The 19,226-nt window shown below is 36.6% G+C and overlaps 1 protein-coding gene across 3 annotated transcripts in view; it reads left to right on the top strand.

Moving 5' to 3' along the window:
- Positions 1–19,226, top strand: part of IPO11 (importin 11) — a 210,335-nt gene that overhangs the window by 164,619 nt on the left and 26,490 nt on the right. For all 3 annotated transcript variants that reach the window (XM_032849849.1, XM_032849832.1, XM_032849839.1), the window contains one exon: positions 4,562–4,646. In XM_032849849.1, coding sequence (XP_032705740.1) covers positions 4,562–4,646 — 85 coding nt within the window. The remainder of the gene's footprint in view (positions 1–4,561; positions 4,647–19,226) is intronic.

The raw sequence follows: 19,226 nt of genomic DNA, 5'->3' as shown, positions 1-19,226 counted from the left end.
AGTTTCAAAGTGGAAGTAAGAAGAAAAGAATTATATGTCAGAAGAGTCACTTGGGTCTATTGTAGAGGATGACAGGGAGGGGTGGAAAGGCTCACACTGAGTGGGCTTAGACCACTGAAACAACCTGGGAATGCACATTTCTCTTCCCCAGTCCAGACCCATTATATCAGAATCTTGGGGCTAGAGCTAGAATCTGCATTGTAAACAGGAACCCTGGATGATTTGCATGCCCTTTAAAAATTGAGGATGTGCTCTCCGAGAGATGGAGAAGCCCTTCAGGTAGCTGTCATACTTCTGTTGATATGAATTTGAGATATATTGTGGAGGAAGGATTGACAGGCAGGAAATGATGACGGGTGGGTGTGGCTAGAGAGTTGACAAGTATTTATAGTTTGGCGGACAAGACATACATAAATTTTGTAAGATAATGGTGCTATACCTAACAACCTGTGTCTGTTTTTATGCTTTAATATGTCATACAGTCTTCATACTGTATTCTCATAGGCATTTAAAAACTAAATGTAACATTTTATGTGAGGAAATTGGAGGTGGGTTTTTATTTGCTCTTAAGATGGTACCATTTTTTACATAGTAGAAAAGTTTATCTTCTAAGATAAATGGGTAGTTAGTTAACAGTTGACTGTTACTGGACTTGATACTGGTATTTCTTAAGAATGGTATATAAAATGAATCCATTTAGAAGAAAGAAGAGTTCTATTTTCAGAATTTAAGAATCTGGATTTTTTTTTCTTTTTTTTAATTGAAGTGTAATTGACATGTAACATTGTGTTAGTTTTAGGTGTACAACATAATGATCCAGTATTTGTGTTTATTGTTAAATGATTACCGCAGTTAAGTCTAGTTAACATCCATCACCATACATAGTTAATAATTTTTTTTCTTGTAATGAGGATTTTTAAGGTTAATTCTCTAAGCACCTTTCATATATGCAATACAGTGTTATTAACTATGGTTACTGTGCTATTGTATTTCCATGACTTACCTACTTTATACCATTGTTTGACCCCTTTTACGTACCCATTTTGTCCACCCCCCACCACTCTTCTAACTCTTGCAACCATGAGTCTGCTCTCTGAGTTTTGCGTTTAGTTTGATGTAGAGTTCCATGTGTATATTTTTGCTTTTGTTGCCTTTGCTTTTGAGTCAGATCCAAAAAAATCATCACCTGAAGACTGATGTCAGGAGCTTACCACCTAAGTTTTCTTCTAGGAGTTTGATGGTTTCAGGTCTTACATTCAAATCTTAATCCATTTGGGGTTAATTTTTGCATAAGGTGTAAGATAGTGGTCCAGTTTTTTTCTTTTGCATTGATTATTTATATGCTTGTATTTTAGTTAGTACAGTTCATTAAACCAGGAAAATACATTAATGAAGCTTAAGATTTGCCTTCTACTTGTCTTCAGTTAGAGTGCTTTTTCTTTTTTTCCTGAAATAGTACTTTTAGGCACATTGGGAAATGAAATTGACAACCCCTTGCCAAAGTTTGGGAAGTACAAAGTAAGGACTCAGCCAGCATTTTCATGTATAAGTGGCTAGAATTTCTTAAATGTGCTCTGTTGAAAGCAGTAATGGTTAGGGGCGCCTGGGTGGCTCAGTAGTTAAGTACCTTGGGCTCAGGTCATGATCCCAGGGTCCGGGGATCAAGCCCCTTGTCCAGCTCTCTGCTCAGCGGGAAGCCTGCTTCTCTCTCTCCCATTCCCCCTGCTTGTGTTCCCTTTCTCCCTGTCTCTCTCTGTCAAATAAATAAATAAAATCTTAAAAAAAAAAAAAAGCAGTCATAGTTAGCAGAATAAGATTGCCATGATGCCTCTCAAGCCACTGTCACTATGGGTTGGAATCAGCTTTTACTGAAGCAAATGGGAACATGGATGCATATAGAGGCATGGAAAAGGAAGATAATAGAGAAATTCAGGGTTCTTTTAAGAAGGAGAATGGTTACATAATCAACCAAAGTGCCCACTGCAGATCAGTTGAATATTGCTCTCAGTTCTAGTTTTATTGTGACATTCCAAAGTGAGTTTGTTTAGATTAAATGAAAGGTTTTATTGGATGTTCCTTTTAAGTTAGAAATAATTTTTAAAATTTGATTTAATTTTTTTCAATGTTCCAAAATTCATTGTTTATGCACCACACCAAGTGCTCCATGCAATACGTGCCCTCCATAATAATCACCAGGCTCATCCAACCCCCTACCCCCCTCCCTTCCAAAACCCTCCGTTTGTTTCTCAGAGTCCACAGTCTCTCATGGTTTGTCTCCCCTTCCGATTTCCCCCAACTCCCTTCTCCTCTCCATCTCTCAGTGTCCTCCGTGTTATTCCTTATGCTCCACAAGTAAGCAAAACCATATGATAATTGACTGTCTCTGCTTAACGTATTTCACTCAGCATAATCTCTTCCCATTCCCATCCATGTTGATACAAAAGTTGGGTATTCATCCTTTCTGATGGAGGCATAATATTCCATTGTATATATGGACCATATCTTCTTTATCCATTTGTCTGTTGAAGGACATCTTTGTTCTTTCTTCAGACTTGTTTATGCCAGTTTGGCTACTGTGCTGCTATGGACATTGGGGTACAGATGACCCTTCTTTAGAAATACTTTAATGTTGCATGTTAACAGTGTTGGTTGTTTCATTGGTTAGAGTTTCTTGTTAGGAAAGATGCTGATTTAGCTGGCTGAAGTGCCTGGATCTATTTAGTGAGTAAGTATAGGATGTGAGAGGTATGTGGCTGGCCAGGTTCACATATTAGTTGTCCCTATTTTAGACTATTTTTAAAAATTATTATTATTATCATTATTACATTCATTGCCTATATATTTTAGCTTATTAGAAATCTGTTATTTCCCACCATGCCTTTTATGTAAAAGATGATTCCCTATCTTTAATATTTGTCAAAAAAATAAGATTTGACTTTTCATTGGAAATTTAGCTGCAGGAGAGAATTTCATCTTTAGGTTTTTCAAATTCATTTTTTTTTCTCTCAATTTACACCTTCCAGAGACCCAAGTGAATGCAGTTTGCAGAATTGCAAAGGATAAATGTTCTGCCCTCTCAATAATTTTTGGTCTCTGGAAAAAAATTATATGTGTTAATGTGTATTTATATTAAGAATATACTCCCATTGTTTATCTGATAAATCATTTAGGGAAAGGAGAACAGAGTTTTTACTCTTCAAGTAAGTTAACAGATTGAGGAATGTGGTAAAGGAATTTCATGCAACACGAAGCATACTTTCCTGGAGATCAGATTCACTGCAGTTAGAATTCAAATCTGCAGCAGGCAGAAAATGACTAATATGAAGTAACTCCTTCTTACTCGTCAGTTCAAAATATAAGGTGGGAGTTAGGTTGTTTTCTAGACATTTCACTTTACTAAATAGCATTTGGGCTGGGATAATAATATAATTTCTCACTTTGTGCCAGAGCCCCTTGGCCAGCTAGTTGTGCTGTATCATACTATTGTATCACAGTGGATGAAAGCATCGCAGCTTCAAGAGGTTAAGACCATGTGGCAGGTTAGGAATTAAGCTCTTGATGTTTCTGATCACAGTTTAAGGTTCTTACTATTTGAATGCACTGGTATGTACTGACTGGGTCACAAGTAGTTGTTCTAAAAGTTGATTTTTTTAAATAGTGGGGAATAGGGGGAAGGGATGCTCCTATCCTCTGCAAGAGTTGATCCTCATCAAGTTTCTGGTGTCAGCACTTGTCTTTAACCTTGAATTAAAAGTTATTTACACAGCTGAATCAGGAGTTAAGTTTCTTCTGTACTTGCTACAAAACATAAGAGAAACCAAGCTTTCTTTGCCACAGTTTATTGGTTAGGAACCTTTGACTCTGATAAATTACTGAATTCTGCTGTTCTGAATTAGGAAGCTGTGAGGTTTACTCCATCAACTGGATTCATTAGGCAATATTTATTTCTTGTCTCCCTGGAAGAGAGAAACTATTGACTGAATAGGAAACTATATTTCTATTATCTCTGTTAATGGTGAAAAGCAGTGGTGCAGATAATCAAAATAAAATGATTTATAACTGTCCTGTGGGTACAAGTGCTCTAGGGACAAGTTCCTCATTTGGAACACAGAGCAGAGTATTGTATAATTAATGTTGTTTTAATGATGTTATTATTTAAATTATTGCTATTGTTATGAAGCATGTATAATAATCTACAGACATATGAAGATTGGTGGTAACAGAAGTGTTAATTTTAATTAAATATCTGTAAGTATCATCTTTTAGAAAAATGTAAAGGGTACACCTTGCTTTGTCAAGTGATGTATGGCTTAAAAATCACATATCCATAAATTCTTTACAACTGCTACCTTAGGTTCTCAAGTGATCTAAAATAGTTTGATATGGCCTTTTTTCTAAAAAGTGAGGTATATTTTTGTAAGTAAGTCTTAAAATGATCAACTTTTCTAGCTATTCCTCATATTGTAGTAAATAGAAGCATTAATGTTCCAGTGATTTTCAGGGTTTGTTTCAGCATGTTAGCGACATTTTTTATTTACTTAAAACATTTTTTTTTATGTAGCTGTATGTTAATGTCTCATCTTGAAGAACCAAAGGTTACAGAAGATGAAGAACCACCCACAGAACAGGATAAGAGAAAAAAGATGGTAAGTTAAAAAGTAGCTTTTAGAATTTGAGAGAACCATTTATTATTATATTCTTTAGCTCTGAAAATGTCTGTTGGTCAATTCACCCATGTATCTATCCCCTGTTGTAGAATTAATGTAAGCTGAGCTTTGAAATTTGGAGTGTACTTCTAAAACAGATAAATTATGTTCCTAGTAATCCTAGTACAGGAAGTAGAGTTAAACTCTTAATCTGAAATGGCTGTTTTTGTCTTACCAGAGCAAAGGGTTTACTCTTTCACTTACAGAAAACATATGACTCTCAAAACTCAATTAAGTTGTAATGCTTACTTTTTGGTTTTGAGGAGATTTACTGAAATTGCTTCATTCCCTATTACCTCATGAATTTCCACAATGAATTTTTTTCTGAGACAATCACGGGCTTTTATAAAAATTCCTTTAAATTAACTGCTAAATAGGAACAAAACAATTAGAAACCTCTAAAATATCCTGCCTTTAAAATTATTTGTAATCTTGAACTTTTAAATGTTTACTTTGCCACATGAATGTAAAATAGATACATAAGTCAACTTTTTCCTGTTTTCTCATGGAATCTGTTCTGGTCCCCTGGCCTCACCGTTACTGATTGCATTGTGCCTTCTTTTCGTCATTTGCCCTTGAGAACAACAGTAATATCCCTCAAAAACAGAGTAAAGAAATCTGTATACATGATGGCCATGGGATACCCCTGAACGCCTAGTAATTCCCGGTGATCATTATTTCGGTCTGCTCACGACATTCCCTCCTTGAATTATGCCGCACTAACCCACAGGGGGCTCCAGTTGTCCTCAGGGTGAAGCTGATACTGCGTGGCCCTGACAGCCTCCTTTTATTTTTTTGAATTTTTTAAATTAAAAAAAATTCTTTAACTTTTTTTTTAATGTTCAGTTAGCCAGCATATAGTACATCATTAGTTTTTGATGTAGTGTTCAGTGATTCATTAGTTGTGTATAACAGCCTTCTTTCAAACCCTGTTAGAGTTTAATCCATTCTACTTGGCATTTTTGCTGGAGTGATGATAGCCTTTCAGTATAGCCTAACAGTTTGTCTTCTCCTTCCTTGTCTCCACTTTTTAAAGCACTAAATATATCATTGGTGTTATGGAAACTATAACATCTTCCTTCATAAGATTCTAAACTTGTAAATGAGTAATAGGTATTCTGCTTTCATTCATTCCTCAGCTTTTATGCACGCTTTATTCATGTCATTCTGCTTGATTGACCCTTAGCAAATTCATCTACTCAAATCGATTTTTCATCCTATAGAGAATCCTCAGTAACAGCATATAGTACTAATTCTAATCCTAACTAGGTTTTGAGGGTAAGTGAAATACTACATAAAGGAATAGTGTATGAGCATGGTTTCAGAAATGACACTTCAGGTTTCTTGTTTTAGTTTTGTGATTTTAAGTATTATTCGAGAGCTGGTTGTTGTATCATTATTGTTCTAATCATAGGCAATATTATTTTACAGAACAACCATTATTTTTTCCAGGGGTTGATTTTATTTGAAATTAGTCATCACAGTAGCTTTTTGATATAGATTTATATCATCTCTACTAAGATTTCCAGTGCCTTAGACTTAGAGCGTTAGACTAATGCTGATGATACCTCAGCATTTATGGTTAATGCTGGGATTATTTATCTTAGCCTTGAATAGGTCTAATTATGAATACCATGATAATTTTCTATAACTTTCCAGTAGCGATATCAGTTTCCTTGTATCTTCAGTATACCAGTATACCAGTATAAATAATGTATTTTTTCAGTAGTTATATCATCATTCTTATACTATGTTGTCTTTAACATGAGAAATTTTTTGAGAACTATCTAGGTATGTCCTGGTTGTAATTTCAAAGGGAAAAATGTTTGCTGGTAGATGATTATTAACTATTATTTAAAACAAAAACCAATCTAGTGTCATAGGGTTTTTCATTTTAAAGTGAAACTGTTCACTTACAAGGAAGAAAAAGTGTGACTGCTTGGTTTCTCAATTACATAATTAAAAGTTAGATTTACTTACTGCCATTGTTGTCTTCAAGTGGTCCCTAAAATGTGGTGTCTGCATTTCAGTAGCTGCTTTGCAGAGGATAGCAGCAGTGATTGTAATTCTGAACAGTGGATGATTAACATTACGTCGAATGTGCCAGGTGACGTTGCATGGATTTCTGAGCATTCTCATGGTTTGTTTTAAGTAAGGGTGAAATTTCCATCCAGGAAAGCTCTTTAGCTGTCCAGACTTCTGATCTTGCCCTTTTTCATCTAGCTCCTGTCTATACTACCTGTTTGGGGGGACCTAATGGAAAGTCCCGTGCATTCATTTTATTTCATCTCATTCCTAAGGTCTCTCTCTATCCACTGTGCTCCAGGACTAGAACGATAATTTTGTGACACCTTCCATAAATAACTAAGCTAATACTTAACATTTTAAGTTGCTTAGAATTTCTGTCTTGTGACGTGTGAAGTTGTACTTTTCCAGATTTAAGTTTTTGAGCATATTACGCTTTCTGGCAACTTGATGGTACTGACTGAGAAAGCATTATTAATGAAATGTTTGATGCAGTAAGGAAGGCTGTGTTAATGAGGTATTTCTGATCATACTTTCATGTTAAATATTTCTCAGAAATATTTTGGTGATCTGCTTCTGGACATAATAATCTAATTTCATATATACTTACTAGATGCTTTAGTTGGTTATGTCAATATAGATAAGCATGAACATTATTAAAACTAGCTAACTTTGGGGTACCTGGGTGACTCAGTTGGTTAATCGTCCAGCTCTTGGTTTTTGGCTCAGGTCATGATTTGGGGCTTATGGGATCGAGCCCCGTGGTGGGCTCCGCGCTCAATGGGGAGTCTGCTTGAGAATCTTTCTCCCTCTCCCTTTGTTCCCCCTTCCCCACTTGTGAGCATGTGCTCTCTCTCTAAAATAAATTAATAAATCTTTAAAAACAAAACAAAACTACACTAACTTCTCATTTTCTGGTGCTGGTAGAGCATTAGCAAAAATAATGGTCTATCCAGACATCATCACTTTACATGACTTTGAAGTAGTAATATTAATATCTTATCTGCATAACATTATCTTTTTTTAAAGAATTTTTTTAGAGTGTCATCTGACTTACTTCTGTAACAATTTTATGATCAGATATTGATGAGGAAACCAAGTGACAGAGAAGTTGCCTCTTACTCAAGAGTTACAGATTCTGGGAAAGCAAAATTAGAACTGAGCTTTCTTGACTCCTAGCCTGATGCATTCTTTATGATTTTGATTTCTAAAATTTCTGTAGCTTCTAAAATGTTCTGAGGAACTCCACGTACCATTTTGCTGAAACTGTACAATGTATGGGAACTACATGTTTGAGGGGAAAATGCCAGCTTAAAACACAGCTCAGCTACCACAAGTCACTGGAATTGGAATTAGATCTTTAGATTAAGTATAGTTTGTCATGTCCTCATGATTAGCATGGCTAGGAAACAGGTGGTTTATTAATTTATATATTTGCTTTACTTTTACTACAGTTAAATGTAGTTTGCAGTTATATATATGTGTGTGTGTGTATATATATGTATTATTATATATCACTATATATATAATACATATATTATATATATACTATAAAGAAGAGCTAGAGAAATTATCTTGAAGAATACCCATTGAGAGAGATCAATTGCAGGGAGAATGTTAATGATAATTCAAAAAGATGCTAATTATTTTATGAGTAACATTGAGTATTTATTGCATTTAAGTATTATTTTAAGTTTTTTGTGTAATTATTGAATGCTCACTATGTGATAACACTATTCTTGAAATTGAGCATATGGCAGTGAATGGAGCTTAGAGCCCAAAGAAATGATTTATGTATAATAACAATGTCAAGTTTATGAAGATTAAGTGATAAACATCAGAGTAGTTTTATAAATTCATAGCATGTTCATTATACGTGGCAGTTTTATATATAGTGTTGCTAGTATATTTTTACTGTGTTTTAATAAATCAGTAGCCCTTACTTCATTGACAATAACTGTTTTCTCTCTGTCTGTCTGTCTCTCTCTCTTTTCTTAGTTTTATAGATCTTTGCAGGCCTCTTACTTGATTAGTTTTTTTCAAGAGAAATATTTTGGGAACTGTTTAAACGGTTTTCAGGATAATTTGTACTTGCAATGAATTTGATTTATTTTTCATCTTTTATGTACACGTGTGGGAATATAGCTTCATGTATTTTAGAAGAAAATTTAGAGCTGTCTCAAGAATAGGAACTATCTCTCTCTCAAGAGGTAGATTAGAATTGAAAACATTTGTGCGATATTACAAACCAATGGAAATATAATTTTAACGTGTTGTACTTTACTTTTAAGCTGTTGTTTGCTGAGTGAAATCTGCAGGTGAATTTTTACTGGTTTGTAATCAAGTCTTAAGCTTTTGATAGGCTCAAATATTTATATGACTAGCAAGACTTTTAAATTTAAACTTGTACCTTATATAGGTCAAACAGAATGTACAGCCTACCTGAGCTAAATTTGGGGTGGAACTAAGTATTTGTAAGCCAAAATGACATTAGCAAAAGACTGGCATCACAGTCTTTTGTTTTGGCTGTAGAATATCTAACCAGCAAATGTCTTTTAGATTGGGTTGCATTTTATTTGATAAACTCATAACGAGATTCTGAGTCTCATGCAAATATAGTAGATCTTGAGCATGCCTTGCATGTTGCCTCCGAATGAGTATCATCTCCTGTACTCCTGTTGCCAAATATGGCACTCGATCAGGGAGGCACAAGAGTACGAGTGTGGGAATGGAATTGTCTGAAAGTCAGAGCTTACCAGGAGCTAACAGTTTTTTTCCCCTTTTTGAGAATAGGTAGACCACCTCAGCTTTCATCTTTTCCTCCCTCTCCTGTTTCCTCCTCCCCTGAGCTCATCCTGCATCCTGTGGTCAACTCTTCCCGAGAACTTTTGTTTGCCTAACTACTAAATGCACTAGCTTTCCTTAGACTTCTACTTAGTAGAATTTAGAATACATTGTCAGAGGGAAAGTAAACTTATCTCTTGAAAATATTCCATCATACTGTTTTATAAATGTTCAGTCAAAATGCAGTGTTAGCAGGGCACCCTTTGATAGTGGTTGGGTTGGGAAGTTGTAAACTCTCCCAGCATGATTTTGATCACTGAGAACCAGTCGAGTGATTGTTTCACTGCCCTCATTTGCCTCTTAAAAAACTCAACAGAGCTAGTAGAAAGAATCATATTTGGCTGTCACTAATAAGGTACTGTGTTTTTCTTAGTTAACTAATAGTAATCTTGAAATTTACGCACAAAAGGCATTTTTATTTTTCAGATACTATTATGAAATTAAGCTATCATCTTATTGGTAGTTTCTGAACTGCTTTTGAGAATCCTTGCCCTGTTACATTCAGTAATCAAGGTAAATATCATATTGTTAAAAATAACTCTTTGTTATTCAGCTTGTGTGCATTGTCATGCTAGTTACAACTTTAGAGAGCTTTCTTGTTGCTTTTTCTCACTGTGCCCAGTTGAACTACATTGTTCCCCTCCACTTTCTTGCTACATCTTGACCTCATCCTGATTTAGAACTGATCCTCATCCATAGTCCTAAACTCTGAGCTTTCTCTGTCACAACCTCTTCTTCCTTACTAACCATTCCTTGTGTCCTGGAAATTCCGTTTTGTACTTTTATCTGAAGTCCTGTAATTATTTTTATTTTCATAGTCTTTACACAAACTTATTTTCACAAACTCTTTCATCTTTTAACCTAGATTTTCTTGTTTTTCTGCTGCTTTTATCTTTGGACAATACGTAGCTTTTGCCACCCTACTAAACTTGTGCTACTAAATTTGTAAGCCAGAAATCAGGCTTACGTATTTCTTAAAAAACTTCACATGTTGTTTTGGTGTCCAACCAGGGTTGCGAACCACTTTAATAGGAATTAAAGTCCCTGACAGTCTTTCATGGACTTCTGCACGGTGATTCTGCCCACGCTTTTGAGCCCACTCTGTTTCCTAAACCAGACGACTTGTTTCCATACACATTACACATTTTCTTGCCTCTGTTACAGCACTCTCAGACGAGTCCTTACATGTAGAGGAACCTCTTCATCCTCCTCCTCTTCACTCAGCTTAGTTATTTGCTATTTTCCTCACGATGCACCCTCTCTACTCACTGATCTCCCTTCTCAGCCATGCGTAGTTACAGAAATGGTGTTTGCCTCTCCTGGACTTAACGTAGCATCTTCTCTATACATCTCAACTGCCCATACCACCTCTATGTTACTTACAACTCAAATCTGTGATCTCCTTGAAATTAAGAACGATGTCTCACTTATCTTTGTATATGTATGTGTGTATATCTTTGTCTATTACAGTAAAGCTTTGTTGAATAAACATTTCTTACATTGCATATTAATGTTTAACTGTGGCATTCTCTTTAATACTTAAGGCACCTTAAGAAAATCAGTTAGCCAATAGTATGTACAAGCAAACAGCTGAACTTTTCCTCCTGTTTTACCTTTCAGTTGAAAAGATTAACTCTAGGGGCACCTGGGTGGCTCTGTGGGTTGGGCCTCTGCCTTCAGCTCAGGTCATAATCTCAGGGTCCTGGGATCGAGTCCCGCATCGGGCTTTCTGCTTGGCGGGGAGCCTTCTTCCCCTCTCCCTGACTAATTGTGATCTCTCTCTCTCTCTGTCAAATAAATAAAAATCTTAAAAAAAAAAAAAAAAAAGAAAGAAAATTAACTCTAAAATATACCCCTGTTTTCTTTGGGTTCTTAAATAGCTATATTCACATTGATGAGCTGTATTCACATTGGATCCATTTCCCACTGCCTTAACATTACAGAGTTCTCTCCTCTTTACATTCTCAAAACAAATTTAGATCCGTAACTTACTACCTCTTTCCTTACCTTGCAGCTTATTAGCTGCAGGGGAAAAGTAGCAGTGGCACCACACAGACACAGTTTTCCAATTGACTTTGTAGCTAATTAGTCCTGACAGGAACTGTGTATCCTGTTTCTTGAGGTCTCTCATTTTGATGGTCTTTATATTAAAAAAAAAAACAAAAAACCACAAACAAACAAAAAAACACTCCAGAAGACTTTTAATCATTTACCTGATTATTCAGTGAAGTTACCTATGTGGATTTTAGTCTTTCAGCTTTTTATTGCTTTGACAATGCACCCTAGGGATATCTTTCTTGTAAAACTTCATTTTGTAACCTCTAAGGAATATTTTGAGGGAATGGTAGTATTTAGTGTTATTTGGTATAAGTAATTAATGTAAGTCTATAATAATTAGGTGTGATACATAGAAACTAGAGATTTTAAAGGCATTTTATGTATTTATATTCTGTCTGTTCGCAGAGGAAAATGGTACATGAGTACCCATGCCTAAAAATAAAGTTTTACTGATAACAATGTATAAATAAAGACTTGGGAAAATGTCAAGTGTGCATTTGGGTTTGGGAACATCCAAGGACCCTAGTTTCAAAACCATTAATTCAGAAACTGGAGGGGGAAATAAATTTAAGATCATTATTGTATTTATTTATTTATTTATTTTATTTTATTTTTAAGATTTTATTTATTTATTTCACAGAGAGAGATCACAAGTAGGCAGAGAGGCAGGCAGAGAGAGAGATAGAGGAGGAAGCAGGTTCTCCACTGAGCAGAGAGCCCGATGCGGGACTCGATCCCAGGACCCTGAAATCATGACCTGAGCCAAAGGCAGAGGCTTAACCCACTGAGCCACCCAGACGCCCCTATTGTATTTATTTAGGCAGAAATTCTTAACCTGGCATTCGGCCTGTGGATTGACTTCTGGGGGAAGTTTTAGAAACACCGGTGAGACGGTACGCAGATTTGAGTGAGAGTGTACATTCTGGTAAAGAAGGAGGTTCTTTAGGGAACAATAAAAGATTAATTGAAAAGAATCTCTTGACTCTGCTATAGGATTGAGATATGGATCTTTCGTTTTTTTCACACACTGGTATGTACTGTCTCCCCATCCTGACTAATTTTCCTCCACTTCGCTTTGCTTGGGCCATATGCTTTATGTGTCTTGAGTAGTGAGCGAACATTGAAACTTAGAATCAAACTCTTTTTAACTCTATCCATTTGGTCATACATACTGTTACCATGCCACCAGCCAAATGACATGTAGGCTGCTGAGAAAAATAGTAAAATTGGGCCCAGGGGCGTGGGGAGACCAGGGCTAGTGCCCAAAGGTAAGAGAACCTTGGGGTTATTCTTTCTGCCTCCCCCCCGCCCGCCCCAGTTCACTTGAGAATTATTCATGAATATCACTCATGGTTTCATTAGCAAGAGCATGTGTTTTTAACAAACCAGTGTTTCCAAAGATTCCTTTCTAGTTTCCTCTCAGGGTCCTAAAAGTAAGAAGATGACTCTCAGATTAAATCACAAACTTACCTAGTTTCTTGAACTGTTACACAAAAGTACCCATTCAGCAAGCAATCATGGAGTTAGCTGTCATGTATGATGCTGGTGTAAACTGAAACTGCAGGGAGATGACAGAGAGCTGAAGATGAGGTGTGAAGGGGAGATTAGGAGAGAAGCCTTTCCCCACGTCATGGATGCTTTACACAAGAGATTTAATTTCCTTTGTTTTTTGAGATTGTAAATTTGTTAAATTGGAGTTGTTTCTTGCAAAGATGAAGATAATAGGCTTTGAAATTATCCTTCCAACTGAAATAAGTGAAAAACAAGATGAAATACATGAAACCCTTTTTAAGGCACTGTAAATCAGAATATGAAGAATAGTGATCTCTGAGAAACAGAAAACAAACCCAGTGAGCCCTCCAGTTGTCACAGTTTACTGCCTGGAGAGAGTTTCCAGAGAGTGGCACAGGGATCCCAGTGTTCTGTTCGATTTGAAGAGATAGAGCTGGAAGTCTGAGGATGCCGAAGAGGTTCGAGTTACCAGAGAAGAGAGAGCAGCCACCTTAGAACTTGCTGGATCTTTGGAGGGTCCCTCGAGAGTTTTCAACTCAGTACTGATTAACACACACAAATGTGGAAGTTACCCATGGCCAGGGAAATAACCTCCAGGAAGGATCCTGCAGGAAGGGTTGTTAGGGAAATAATACTCAGAGCTGACAGACCCAGCAGATCCTGTTGTCAGAGTGGAAACCTCAGAAATGATAGGATATTAGGTAGAGGATTCAGAAGTGTATGTCAGTGGTGATACAAAATTATTCCCATATTAGGTATTGCTCTGATCCTGCCAAACAAAGGTAAAAGCAAAATCTGAAAAGATCAAACTGTTTCCAACAGTGTAACCATGTCCTAGAAAAAAACTCAAGACTACAGTCATAGAAAAATTTCCAGTATCAGGGCAAAATTTATAGTGCCTGGCATCCATTAAAAACCAACAGGCATGCAAAGAAGATGGAAAATATCCATACGGGCGCGGGGCGGGGGTTTAATCAATTTTAACTACCCAAGAATAGATACATATGGTGGAAATAGTAGAAAAGATCATTAAGACAGTTTTTATTTATTTATTTATTTATTTATTTATTTATTATTATTATTTTTTAAAGATTTTATTTATTCATTTGACAGACAGATCACAAGTAGGCAGAGAGAGTCAGGCAGAGAGAGAGAGGAGGAAGCAGGCTCCCCGCGGAGCAGAGAGCCCGATGTGGGGCTCGATCCCAGGACACTGGGATCATGACCTGAGCCGAAGGCAGAGGCTTTAACCTGCCACTCAGGCGCCCCAAGACAGTTTTTATAACTTTGTTCCCTCTGTTAAGAAGATAGAGGAAGGGCACCTGGGTGGCTCAGTTGTTAAGCGTCTGCCTTCAGCTCAGGTCGTGATCCCAGGGTCCTGAGATTGAGCCCCTCATCTGGCTCCCTGCTCAGCAGGAAGCCTGCTTCTCCCTCCTCCACTCCCCCTGCTTGTATTCCCTTTCTCACTGTCTCTCTTTCTGTCAAATAAATAAATAAAATCTTAAAAAAAAAAAAAAGGAAGCTAGAGGAAAAGATTGAGCTTGTTAAATAGAGACAGTTGAAGTTACTTTAAAAAAGATTGAAATGAACCTGTAGGAATTAAGATCTATAGTATCTGGTGGGGTTAATATAGATTAAGTATTGGAGAACAAAACATTAATGAATTTTAAGGAGCTAGAAGTAGAAATTCCCCAAAGTGAGATAGTAAAAAAGACATGTGGCGGGGTAAGCCATGTAGGTCACCTTAAAGCAGCCTAATGTACAAGTAGTTCAAGTTCCCAAATGACAAAACAAAGAACAAAAGAAATATTTGAAGAAATAATGGCCAGATTTTTTCCAAATTTAATGACAACTGTGAGTTCACAGGTCTGGGAAGCTTAGAGAACCCTGAGCACAAGAATCAAGACTGTCCCAAGCCACATCATAATCAATTTGCCACTTAAATCCAGTGTTGAAGAGAACATCTTAAAAGCAGTCAGGGGGTAAAAATGAATGCATTACATAGAGAGGAAAGGAGGTAAGAATGATAACAAACTTGTCATCAGGAACATTGCAGGCAGGCTGACAGTAGAGCTGCGTTTTTAAAATACTGAAAGAAAAAAAAAAGCCTGTTTTTAAAAGCTGTTTCATTACTGAATTAATGTTTTAGAATAAATTTTTACTATCGAAAATAATTTTTTTTTTAAATTTACTCCCTACATACTTTGTAAAGTTAACAAATTTTATTTTGGTGAAAATGGAAGATAGCATTTTTTTACTCAGCAGTGTGAAGTATTTACAGACTATTTGCATAATCTGTAACAGTATTATAGATGACCACAGAAACCTATTACATTAATTGTCAAATTTATCTCACAATAGTACTGGGTACGTTTTGTGCTCCTGCTTGAATGAAGCCACAGAAGAGTAGGCATGAGTGCTTTATAATCATCAGTGTAGAAGTACATACACTTGATACTTTATGGCTTGCCATCTGATTCTCTTTTTGCCTTTAAAATTGCTGAGATGGTTTCTTTCTTTTGTTTTAATTTTTTTTTTTTTTTTAAGATTTATTTATTTCAGAGGGAGGGAGAGCACATGAGCCAGGGGAAGGGCAGAGGGCGATGGAGAGAGAGAATATCTCAAGCAGATTCCAAGCAAGGCACCTGATGTGGGCTCTGTCCCAGGACCCTGAGATCATGACATGGGCCAAAATCCAGAGTCAGCTGCTTAAGTAAGTGAGCCCTGCAGGCGCCCCTTATTTTTTTTTTTTTTTAAGCCTTTGATACAAAGTGATCTTTAAAGTCTATAGATAGATAATAGGAAAGAGCCAGCCTACTTGAGAACTTGTCTGCTAAGAAAATCAAGTAGAACCAAATTGTTCATGATGAATGTGTTTGTTTGTTTCATGAACATGTGTTTCATGAAGCCATTACCAGGAGGTAAAATTTGTCTTTGTTCCTTTGCCTCTTTGAAATCTTTAAAACTTAGCTCTTACACTTTAGTATTACATAATAGTTTGCAAAATTATAATTACAAATTATTGCTTCTCGCTTTTCAAAGAAAGCAGTTGTGCTATTAAAGTGTACACATTTTTATCTATATAACTTACTTGCTTCCCTTTATAGTTAGCTGAAAACCTAATTTATTAAAATTGTTTGCAAATCCTCACATTTCTCTATTATCTTAAAAACAGTTCACTGTACTCTTAGTCAAGTGCCAAATAGTCCTGCCTGCTACTCTTGACCTCAACACAATGGCAAGAGTAGCATCTTCACAGTACATGATTTGTCTTTTGTATTTATTCAACATACATTTTTGTATGCTTACCATGTGCAGAGCATTGATCACTGTAATCAGTATTTCCTTCACTAGTGATTATATATACCCGCAGAACCTATCTTCTGATGTGTGTCCATCAGGAATGTATACATGCTCCTCAAAAACTTTTAAGGGCACCTGGGTGGCTCAGTGGGTTAAGCCTCTGCCTTCGGCTCAGGTCATAATCTCAGGGTCCTGGGATCGAGTCCCACATCGGGCTCTCTGCTCAGCAGGGAGCCTGCTTCCCCCTCTCTCTCTCTGCTTGCCTCTCTGCCTGCTTGTGATCTCTCTCTGTGTGTCAAATAAATAAGTGAAATCTTAAAAAAAAAAAAAACCCACATTTAATACTCTTAGCTTACTACAAAGCCAGTTTCCTGAGAGGATTTACTTGTTCTTACGTAAGCTTTGCTCAGAGTCCATAGTCCCTAAGTTCAACTACCTGACTGTTAATACTGTTGTTGATGATCCTTATCTTCATTTCCAGATGATACTGAAATGTAAAAAAGGTTGTCCTAAGACACATAACATTACCTAAGGCTGGCCATATTAAAACAACAACAACAACAACCAAAAAAACCAGTAAATATTTCAAAGTTGTAGATTGAACACAGCTTCCCTTATAAGTGAGACCCTCAAAATCAATGTTACACTTACCCAAAGTTTAGATATACACTGTTTTTTTGTTTGTTTTGTTTTGGTTTTTAGATTTTATTTATTTATTTCACAGAGATGGAGAGAGAGAGAGAGTGAGAGAGGGAACACAAGCAGGGAGAGTGGGGGAGGGGAGAGCAGGCTTCCCGCTGCTCAGGGACCCTGATGTGGAGCTCGATCCAGGGACCCTGGGATCATGACCTGAACTGAAGGCAGACGCTTAATGAGTGAGCTGCCCAGGTGCCCAGATATACACTGTTTTAATGGGTAATTCAGCTCTTACAAACTGCAGAGTTTGCATGTGACATTAAAACAGTCCAAGAGAATGGGAAACAAGGAATTAAAATAATCCAAATGAGATGTAATAAAGGTACAAATGGATAACCAAGCATCCTCCTGAGAAAGCAGTTCCTCCTGTAATCAAGCTAAAATGTTAATCAAAAAATAGTTGGAGATCCAGGTTAGGATCTTTCACAGTAGGCTACATAATTATAATCAAAAGATACTGGAAAATAAAATTCTATTGAAAATGCCCTTGAAACTAAACAAAGTGATGGTTCCTGAGTTTCTGTTTTTAGTTGAGACTTCACATTAATTGCTTGCTGACCTCAATATTGTTCTTGAGTTTTAGAAAGCAGGCAACCTCATTACTTCCTGAATTGAATTTATTTACCTGAATTGTTACTAAGAACCTTAATCAGGAAGAGTTAAGTAACTTTGCCACTGTTTATTTGGAAACTTTGGCACTGGGGTATTGACTCAGTGTTAAATAAAGTCTTCATCTTTATACATGAAGAATATGGCCTCATTTGGCAGAATGTATTTTCAGTAACAGGTAATATTCCAGTGAACATTTGATTGTTTTCTTTACTTTCATTCTTCCTTTTTCCTTCTGCTTCTTTTATAAGGAGCCTATCTTTTGAGAGAGGTGAAATTAAGAAGACCTTTCAAAGAATTGTTCTTTGTAGCAAGTTCCTATTTTGAAGACTTTTTTAAATTATAAAAGTAACCTATATTCTTTTAAAACACACAAAATCAATTACATGATAGGAAATACCCTTTCCCCAAGGTAGCCATTAGTAACATGATACTTCTTTCCAAAGATTTTATTTACATTAGGGGTGCCTGGGTGGCTCCGCGGGTTAAAGCCTCTGCCTTCGGCTCGGGTCACAATCGCAGGGTCCTGGGATCAAGCCCCACATCGGGCTCTCTGCTCAGCAGGGAGTCCTCCTCTCTCTCTGCCTGCCTCTCTGCCTACTTGTGTTCTCTGTCAAATAAATAAATAAAATCTTAAAAAAAAAAAAAAGATTTTATTTACATTATATAAGCATCGGTATGTAATTCATAGAAAACTATACATTCTATTTATGCTGTTTGATTACATTTAAATATAGTAGATACATGAGCAACTTGTATGTGCGTACATTTAGATTCGCATCATTTCGTTTAATAGCTGCATTTGATGACATTCCGTTGACTGGATCTGCTTCACATGCATATCTTAAGCAGCACTTTTTTTTTTTTAAAGATTTTATTTATTTATTTATTTGAGAGAGAGAGTGAGAGAGCACAAGCAGAGGGAACAGGAGAAGGAGGCTCCTTGGTCATTCAGGGCTTGATCCCAGAACCCTGGGATCCAAAGACAGACACTTAACCGATTGAGGTGCCCAGGTGCCCCTTGAGCACCCCTTTGCATAGTTAAGAAACAACTGGGGGTTCCTGAAACTTTCAAGACCATTATTATTGCATAACTGATATTATGAATCAGTAGTATGAATTATGACAGTATTTACTATACTAAGGTATTATTTTCTTTTCATTTTGTGGACATTTGCGCTGGTGGTGCAAAAACATTGTTGGATATACAAAGGCAGGTATAACTGTTGCCGCTTGGGCATCTGTAAAGGCAGTGGCAGCAAACTCTGCTAGTGGTTGTCATATTTTTTTACTACCATATACTCAGCAGGCTTTTTTGTTTGTTTTTTAAAGCCAGTTTCGTTTAAGAATGTCTTTGATGAAGTAGTATACAAATTACCAGTTTTATTAAATGGCCACTCTGTGTCACAGTGGGGATATTTCTGTGCTGGTGGTTGTCTCTTACAATAGAGTCGGGAGCTGAATGGAAGAGTG

This window comes from Lontra canadensis, unplaced genomic scaffold (assembly GCF_010015895.1).
Source record: "Lontra canadensis isolate GAN:19392208 unplaced genomic scaffold, GSC_riverotter_1.0 scaffold4, whole genome shotgun sequence".
NCBI classification, from domain to species: Eukaryota; Metazoa; Chordata; class Mammalia; order Carnivora; family Mustelidae; genus Lontra; species Lontra canadensis.
The sequence above is the reverse complement of the archived record's forward strand: the minus strand, read 5'-3'. Positions and strand labels throughout refer to the sequence as shown.